Genomic DNA, 9,854 nt, shown 5'->3' with positions numbered 1-9,854 from the left:
CTCCCCGACAATGGGAAAGTGATTCTTGTTGACATCATTATTCCGGTATCTCCAAACAGCAGCCTTGCCACCAAGCTAGCTAACCATGTCGACATGATCATGTTAGCTCACAACCCCGGCGGAAAAGAGAGGACGGAGAAGGAGTTTGAGGCCCTGGCTAAGGGATCTGGATTCCATGGCTTCCGCGTCATGTGCTCCGCTTTGTAGACCAATGTCATTGAATTTCTTAAGAAGAGTTTGATATAACTTTGGCTATGATATGCTGCCATATGCATCCATATTGCTTTGGTTTTTGATATGGTGATCCCATGTGGATTTTTCACCATAAGTAGACTTTCATATGTTCCCCAAAAAAAAAAGTAATAAGAAAGGGATTTTATGTCGCTTATATGTTATAAATGTGGATTCATACTTTTGCAACAAGGTCTAACACAACGGAAATCTGGTGTACAAGGGGCAGATCATGTGTTTGTGCTGCCACAAGCACAGAATCAGGACCTCATGTATTTTCTCGACACTCAAACTTACCTGTCAACAGAATTCGACACACAACCGTTCATACACAAGAACACTTCTAAAATAGAGAAAACTGGCAAGAAAGGAATTATAGTATGACATTTATATTATTTTTATGACATACCTGTAAAATTATTAATCAGAGCGTTCATTCAAACTAGTATCATGATCAAGAAAGTAAATCAACCAAATTACATAAGCATTCATACCAGCCATGAGGAGCCATAATCAGATAGGCAATAATTAATAAGGTAAATAGTTACACGCACAAAATTGACTCCATTGTTATAGATTCTCTAACACATGCATGTTCCACGTACAATTATAGAGTCCACTCCTATTTTAAAGTGCATCAGCACTCAGCAATATGATTAGTTTTGTGCATATAAATAACGTTAGAGAGAGAGAGAGGAAGCTTTAAGAGAAGGGATCCCCTTTTAAAAAAAAAAAAAAAATAGGAACACTCTCTTGACCGTTAAATCTAGCTTTAATGAAATTATGTGTTTAAGATTATGTGGTCTGTGATTTAATCTCAACCACAGAATTTCATTAAAGCCAGATCTAACGGTCAAGAGGGTGTCCCTATTTTTTGTTTGAAAAATTAGGAACCCCTTCCTTAAAGGCCCGTATATATAGGCTAGGGCTGTTGCTGGATCTTGAAAAGGTCCAAACAATGATCTTTCTCCAAGTCCCGAGTCCAAAACTTCTTATAATACTCAGTATAAGTGTATCCCCTATATATGGCTGCAGATCCATCCTCTGTGAGAGCTTTTGCTGGGCTTATTAGAGCATCGTCTTGTGGGCAGAGGAATGAAGCTACTGAGAGTCTTGCTCTCTCAGTATTGGTAACGGCTCGATGCCACACACTCTTGTAAATACCATTACTTAGGGCCTGCACCAACCAATAATTTTCATTTCACAATTACATGCACAATTTGACAATTTGAGATTCTGTCTATACACAACTTTTGATTTCACAATGATTGCATAGAATTCGAGTTTGAATACACAATCGAATACTTATAACCTAAAATCAAAGATCTAGCGCGTAATTTTTTACCTAAGTAATCAACTCTCTCAACATATGGGATTAAAGTTAATAAAATTGATGGCCAGTGAGATTTCTTCAAAACATTCCACCTTATCAAAAAACAAAAAGACGGTATACATAGAATTGTTTTGTGTTATATGTTACCTGTAATTGGTCACCAACGTTAATGACAAAGGCATTAGGGTGGGGATTGACAGCAACCCATTTGCCATCTTTGAGAACTTGAAGGCCAGCAACTCCAAGGTCTTGGAGCAAAATTGTTAGGGCATTTGGGTCGGTGTGGCCCGGCAGTCCATAAGTCAGCTCGGGCTGGGGACACGGCGGGTAAAAGTTCACCGCCATGTGCTGTCCTTGCTCGCCCAGTGCGCTCTTTATGTAATCTTTCTCCAGCCCTAAACTCTCTGATATTAATTCCTGTAACCTGTATCCAAGTTCTCGAACCTCTGTGCAGTAACTACTCACAGTGTCCCTGCAGCTCAAAGGGATTCATGTAAGAGATTGAAGGAGCAAATCAAAGCCCAATTTCGGCCTCAACAGGCCCAAATTTAAGTTTGGTATTCGGAATCATGCAATCATGTTTTTTTGGGTGAAAGTGTTTTTACGAAGGAAATTATATTTTCTAACACGCCCTTGAATTTTAATAGCGTTTAGCTCACAAAATAGGGAATATTTTAGATCATCACCCTAAAGCGATGTTTACCATCTCATTTATAATCATTAGAAAAGTTTAAATAGGGCTAAATTATATTTTGCCCTCTCAAATTTAGAGTCGATTTCAATTCCTTACAATATCTTTAAAATATTTTACCTTTATACCTCACCTACTATTTTATTTCAATTTCATACATGAAAACTCGAACTATATGAATGTTGTAGGTTAATATATTTAATATTACTCTCAAATTTGTTATCAGAACCAACTCTATCTTAAACCCAATCTATATACCAATTCCAGATCTGATACCACCAACCACCCAATCTCACCCATTCGATTCCTTCGGCGGTTTCTCTGAAATCTCCAAACTACTCATTTCTCTCTCCAAAGCCCCGGCGCCCTCTTCTTCGAAATCGCAACCGTCTTCTGTCCGGCGCCCACATAAGAACTCGTCACTGATGCAGAGCCCGCCGAAAGCTTTCCCTAGAGAACGACATGTCGGTCGCCGTCCCCATGGCCTCGCCTAGTCGCCGGCTCGACTTGGATGACCAGCCATTCCTCAATTCCAGGATTAGTATGTCTCTCGATTTCTTTGTAAAGATATTAAAATTTAACTCCGTTTATTGAAATGATACCGTGATTATTCTCCAATTAAAGTGTAATTATGAATAAGTATGTTTATTTACAATTCGATTTTGGCTAAATGTGATAAAGATTAAAGCTTTACTTAGCTTTGGTTCAATACGATAAGGTGCAAGAGAAAGGGATATGTTGATAACTAGGAGGCAAGCATGCCTTCTCCAAGCATGACCAAGCATAGAACGAGCAGTGTGAAAATTTTCGGGGTCGAATTGTGCCCTGACAATGTGGTTGTTGCCATGGTATTTTGTTCAAGGTGTCCTAGGCCTTGCAGGGCTTGCTGTCAGTTTTTAACTTTCCATTTAAAAGACGATTTGCATCTCAACCTGGCTGAGGTACATTTACATTCACACTTTCTGTTGTTTTTCGGAACTGGCTTGCTTTACATTTGTAGCTGTAGTTATTAAAAGTGGCATTCTTGATGAATTGTGAACTTAAATTGACGTTGGTATGCACTAATCGGTAAAGAATTTGCTTTGAGGATTCTGATTTGTATGAAAATGGTGCTAACGGGGTACGATAATGGGATTCTAGCTTTGAATTATTGATGTGAGACATTGTTTTTCTTTGATAAGTGAATTGTTTGTATAGTTTTGGTTTCTGACAAATTTACATGTGAAGGATCTCCCTCAATTTGTCTCACTCTCATTTTCAATTTTGATGTCCTCGAAGACTCAACGATGCTATCTTTGAACCTATTTTTGTTTGTTTTCCTAATTTTTTGGCCTTTTGTTTATAAAAAAAAATCTTTGTTTATGGTATTGGTTTGGTTAATCTTGTATAGTATATATTTGCAGAATTATACGTAGTGGCTCTATTTAGTAGGTTCATAATTTAATCATGTGTTTATCTTTTCTCAAAGGACTCCTCTTATTAAAATTTTGTCAAGAGTTCAATTTCAAAGGAATGCTTGAGTAGAAAGGTTTAGAGGCAGAAACTCTATTCACTTTTCTTGATTGAGATCAAATGTATATTTCCACCTATACGAGTACAAGATGTTTTTTCTTGTGATCCATATGCTTATGTCCATGCAAATAGAGAGACAGCAATTGCTAAGGCGCAAGTGTTGGGGGCAGTAGTTCATTCTCAAGGTCCTTTGTTTGGACATGTTCAAAGAAATGTGAAATCTTCAAGTGTTCTTGTTATTGGAGGCCTATTTGATCCTATGTGGATAGTTTGATATTTCTAGTATAACTCATCGTTAGCTTTAGTGTGCACTTTATAATATTTGATTTTGCGATTTGTTTATATAATTATTATATTGTAGTAAGTTTGTTTAAATATTAAATGATTTATTTTTATTTTTGGAAATTTTTGGAAATTTTTTTATGATGGTCATTAGCCATGTTCAATTTGTAATTCACAATGGCCATAATGAATGTGGTGTTAGATCTCAATCTACCACGGGTACAATCCGTGTTTATCTCACATTTGACAACCGGCATAGTCTGTGGTAGAAATTAAGACTTTTTATCACATCCAGATTACTAACGAGCATAGTGCCCGTGATGGATTGCAATCTATCACGGGCATTGACCGTGGTAGATGAGCTTTTTTCTACTAGTGGGGTGGGGGGTGTTAGGGTTGCAGGAAAAGGGAAGGGCTCGAGAAGAAGATAGGTTTGTTTGTTTTTTTTTTTAAATTTTAATAAATATGGTAAATTATTATAATATTTTAAATGAAAAAATATTTATTTATTTTTGCCACGTGGCACAAATTTGGTAGCCACATCAGTACAAATGTGGCAGCCATGTCAGCTCTTAACAGATCAATGGATGAAAAATATAACGCATGTACTATATTGAAATAAAATAGTAGGTGCGGTATGAAAGTGAAATGTTTTAAAGATGTTGTAAGGAATTGAAATCGACCTCAAACCTGAGGGGGTAAAATGTAATTTACCCTTTAAATTTGGATCAATAACATCCCACACATTAGACACGACAAAGTTTAATATCGACTCAGTCTCAACTTGGAGAAAGAGTATTGATGACAAAACGAGGATGTCTTAAACTGCAAAGTGGTAAGGACATGGATACTCTTCGGATCCATGCATCCTAATCCTTGGGATCCATCAATCCGGCCCATTGAAATTTAATCTAACGACTAAAGTTATTATAACTTTTAAAGTGGGCCCTTGTTTATAGTCGTTAGATTAAATTTCAATGGTTTGGATTGGTAGATCCCTAAGATTAGAATGCATGGATCCAGAAAAAATCCATGTCCAAGTGGCAAGATCAAAAGAGATAACTATTTTTGGAAAGTTCAATATTGCCATGGCATCACTCTATGAATGGGGAACCGTATTTACATGTAGCCAATCATTCATCAACCACCTTGTCCGTACCTATGTCAACACGAACTAACCCCAAGAGTAGTTCCACCGGACACAAAATTGCCCAGCACCCTGTCCAAAAATCAGCCCAGCACCTTGTTAATCTGGTACAGCCCGTAAAACAGTCTGGCACCCAGCCCAAGCCAGGCAACAGACCAGCTCATTTTGGACAGACTCAGAGGTTGGCCTATTTGGTTGGCGCGTGCAGTACACTCGCGACTGGGTGTGAGTAAGAGACAAAGGTGCAGGCGACGGGGCCTTTCTTGTCAGCCCACTTGTGTTCACCCGGATTAGAGCTACGTGGCCCTCCTCAGTGTCGTTGGATTTCCAATCACAGATCAATGGTCCACCTTTTTTCACAAAAAATAAAAATAAAAATAATAAAAAAAAGGCCCAACGGTTAGAATTATGACCGTTAGCCACATGGCAACGCCTTGGCTCTTGGATTTGAATATTTTTCAAATCCAACGGTCCAAATTAATTTACTATATTAAAATTTATTAAAAATTATGAAAAAATACAGAAAAATTATTACAAAATACAGAAAAAATTTTAAAAAATATAGAAAATTTAAAAAAAAAGTTTTTTTTTTCTATAAATACCTAATCCTCATCTTCCACCTTACACCACATTTCAATATTTTCTACACTTTCTACCAAAGCTTTCAGTGGGGATTGCAAAAAGGTGAAGATAATTAAAATAAGCTTGTGGTTGAAGAATAAAGTGTATTTTTTGAGTTTAATGTAATTTCATTTTATTGTTTTTTTTTTTAGTTTATTTGATGAGTTTATGTAATTTTATTTTAGTGTGTTTTTTTTAAGTTTATTTGATGAGTATGTAATTTTATTTTAGTGTTTTTTTTTTAAGTTTATTTGAAATTTTATCCGAAATTGGTTAAAAATATTATCCGAAAATAAAACTATTTTTTTATTTATTCTTTAAAAAAATATATAATATTTTAAATGGGCTGGATGCCAGCACATTCTGTAGGGATGGAGATCGTTTGTGCCAACGCATTTTTAGACTGGGTGCTAGCGCATTTTTTTAGGGGTGGAGATGTTTTAGCCTATTACTGTTCATTGAGGTTTATTACTATTCACTTGAGTGGATAAATGCGCTGGATGCTGGCGCAAAGTCTTTAGGGGTGGAATTGCTCTAATACATCACCACTCCACTATACAATAAACCGAACCACAATGCATCGACGGCTAGGATCTCCCCTTTCTTGACCTAAAATATCATCACACCGTCAATCAACCACGATTCCCGTATGCAAAGATTTTTAAATCAGTAACATGTAGGCCCAGTTGTCTCAATTTTTTTTTTTTTTAAAGACAACATGTGTTAAGTTACAAATTCGAAGAGACTTTTGGGAATTTCAACCTACCCATGGGTACAGTCAAGCAGACTCACTAACTCGAAGCATCAAACCCGATACCTCCCACATTTTCTTGTTCAAAATAAAAAGTTCAATTTTGCTAGTTCAAAGATACAGGTGATGATTACCTCCTTATTTATCAAGGTTTGATTAATTTAATTTAACTGATATAAGATATAAACTTTGAAATTAAAAATAATTTAGCCACAATCTGTGAGCATCACTCTCAACTTCAGAAAAGTGAGCACAAATTCACCCCAAGTGAGAGAATATCATCCAACAATAAGCCACCGCCGTTGATCGTGCCCGATTAGTAACAATGAACTTCAAAACTTCGGACAAGATTTTTGTTCAAAAATAAAACTTTAGACAAGATAATGCCTACTCTGTCCTAGATTCGGACAAAGTTAACGTGCATCCATTTTCCTCCTACAATAATCAGAAATGGCTGCAAGTGCTGCCGACTAAACTATAATTTTTTCTTTCTTTTTTCTTAATAAACTACTGAGAAGATGTGGCCAATATGTTAAGAAGCTACTAATTGGTAATTTAGCTATGTCAAACAAAATTAAATCATGAACATATGGCGGCATATGTTAACTAGAAACTACTAATTAGCAAAGCTGCATAAAACTATTTGTGTGTTTTAGCTGTTTAAAACTTTCTGGAGAACCTATGTGCTAGTTTCTTCATGAAGGATCGATTTTCTACAGTTTAGATGAACATCGTACTTTCAAGAACGCCATGTGGGCACATGCCAAGTCAATGCAGAGTCATAGCATTTTAAAAGGGGGGAAAAATCAAAGATAAAAGATTTAGAGGTGATTGTCATTAAGATTATTAGATCCAATCAAGGCCAATTAGTTGTCTCAGTTGTTATATGGTGTATTTATGTGTAAAGAAAAACGACTTTTAATAACTGAACATTGTTTAGTAAACCCTAGAAACCACGTACCCAAGTGGTTAAACCCTACAAACTAAAAGCTATACAACTTACATCTGGTTCCTTTAATAATATTTCACTTTTCAATGTACAGAAAGAGATCTTAGGATTTAAGAATGTCCCCTGTAAATATTAGAATATGAAAAGAATAGAACTAAACTTTTATGATTATAAAATTTCTTGTGTCAGACGTAACCAATAACATCACATGTAACGAAAAAATGACGTGAATTCTCTGCAGCTTAGTTATTTTCTAATGCCAAACTCTTTTTATTAAAGACCTATATGATATATAGCACGCTATGAAATACATGTAATAACAAACAACGTGGCAGACAGCATAGCTTTTTCCCACAGAATAGTACACCAATGGTGTCTGATGCATCTCTGAGAAAGAAAGAGACAAATAGTTGCGAGACAGATCTAGAGAGAGAGAGGCGTACTTGAAGGAAGAAGGATTGGAGGGCCACTCAGGAACGTACTTGTCCAAAGGATAGCAATGGAGTCGAAGATAATCTCTCCAGTTATGAACCTTCTCCTTGTTCACATTAAAACTTGTTGAAAGTCTCATGGTTTTTGAGGGATCATCTGAGTACAACTTCAACTTTTCCTCCACAGGAAGGCTAAAAAACTCATTGGCCACCCCTACCATTTTTTCCACTCCTTCCGTTGACACCCCATGATTAATAACCTAGCACCAAATTCACCCAAATATCAACACTCACACGGATACACACACACAAACATTTCAGTTTGTGCAAAATGCGATTGTTGAGTTTTCGCAATAATTAAAGTGAGATGGGGATCCATATATAAGATGTTAATGATGAAGGGAAGAGGGTACCTGAAAAAAGCCATAATTTTTGCAAGCATCGCCAATTTGCTGCACAGTTTGGGCTCTGTTAGGAGAAGCCAGGTCAATGACTGGAATGTTTTGGCATTCAGACACTTCGGACAAGCCAGGCCGGTCGGATTCTGGTCTGACATAGCTTTCCGGCACGTTGGAGTGTCTGACTCCGGAGGAGAGGACTTTTGCATCCATGTTTCTGTATAAGTTCGAAGGGGGAGACAAAGGCAGCAATAAAAATGCCGTCTCTCTCTCAGCTGCTAAGCTTAATTTAGAGCTAGTGAAGTTCTAGGAAGTTGCACAGCTAGTGATTTGCCCATTGTATTTATAGGAAAAGGTTCCCGAATCCTTTTCTTGGGACCCAGAGAATCTCATAATTGTGTTCGTTCATCGTATATCGTGCGATTAGAAATTATTTGAAATTTAAAATTTAAAATTTAATATAAATAATACCTAACGAAAACTAATCGCACAATGTACGATAAACAGAATCCCTTGAATCCTAGGAAAAGGATTCAGAGTTCACTTGTGAATAATGTTAGGAAAATTAAATTTAGGGTAAACGACTGTTTACTACCTTCATATTTTGTGGTTTTCAACGTTTAGTACATCAAGTTTTTTTTGTCTCGGAGTCATACCTAAAGTGTAAATTTTGGGACAGTCTCATACATCCGATAGTCAAACTGTTCAGTCTCCCGTTAACTGTGACGTGGCGCCCATGTGGACATTGACTAAGCGCCACGTGTCATTCACGTTTTTTTTTCTTCTTCTTTCTTCTTCTTCTTCTTCTTCTTACTGCAACTTTTTTTTTCTCCCTCCTTCTCCCTCCTTCCCCCTCCTTCCTCCTTCTTTTCCTTCTTCCTTCTCCTTCTTCTTCTTCTACTTCTTCTTCCTCGGGGAAGATTTTTTTTTTTCTTCTTTCTTCTTCTTCCTCCTTCCTCATTCCTCCTTCTTCCTTCTTCTTCTTCTTCTTCCTCCGACTGAAACTTTTTTTTTTCTTCCTCCTTCTTCTCCTTCTTCCTTCCTCCTTCTTCCTTTCCCTTCTTCTCCTTCTTCCTTTCTTCTTCCTTCTCCTTTTTCTTCTTCTTCTTCTTCTTCTTCCTTCGAATCTGGGGAAGATTTTTTTTTTCTTCTTCCTCCTTCTTCCTTCTCCTTCCTCCTTCTTCCTTCCTCTTCTTCTTCTTCTTCCTCCAAATCTGGGTTGCATATTCGGTTTTTTTTTTCCTTCTTTTTTCTTCCTTCTTCTCCTTCTTCCTTCCCCTTCTTCTTCTTCTTCTTCCTCCGAATCTGGGGAAGATTTTTTTTTTCTCCTTCCTCCTTCCTCCTTCTTCTTCCTTCTTCTTCTTCTTTTTCCTCTAAATGCAATTTTTTTTTTCTTCCTCCTTCTTCCTTCTTCTTCCTTCTCCTTCTTCTTCTTCTTCTTCTTCCTTCGAATCTTGGGAAGATGAAGGTTTTTTTTTTTTCTATATATATATATATTATTTATTTAT

The 9,854-nt window shown here is 36.8% G+C and overlaps 1 protein-coding gene and 1 long non-coding RNA gene across 2 annotated transcripts; one reads left to right on the top strand and one right to left on the bottom strand.

The window, feature by feature from the left end:
- Positions 1-731: 731 nt before the first annotated feature.
- LOC126630018 (protein DOWNY MILDEW RESISTANCE 6) lies at positions 732-8,674 on the bottom strand. Its single transcript, XM_050300198.1, has 4 exons — positions 8,362-8,674; positions 7,961-8,208; positions 1,712-2,036; positions 732-1,408 (listed from the first exon to the last, which is right to left on the bottom strand). The coding sequence occupies exons 1-4, from the start codon at positions 8,557-8,559 to the stop codon at positions 1,154-1,156; spliced, it is 1,026 nt and encodes a 341-aa protein (XP_050156155.1). The 5' UTR covers positions 8,560-8,674; the 3' UTR covers positions 732-1,153.
- On the top strand, positions 2,103-4,172 carry LOC126630028 (uncharacterized). Its single transcript, XR_007625927.1, has 2 exons — positions 2,103-2,796; positions 2,974-4,172. It is a non-coding gene; the product is annotated as an uncharacterized LOC126630028 (long non-coding RNA).
- Positions 8,675-9,854: the final 1,180 nt, after the last annotated feature.

Source organism: Malus sylvestris, chromosome 7, assembly GCF_916048215.2.
Source record: "Malus sylvestris chromosome 7, drMalSylv7.2, whole genome shotgun sequence".
Taxonomy (NCBI): domain Eukaryota; kingdom Viridiplantae; phylum Streptophyta; class Magnoliopsida; order Rosales; family Rosaceae; genus Malus; species Malus sylvestris.
This window is presented reverse-complemented; position numbering and strand designations above follow the sequence as displayed.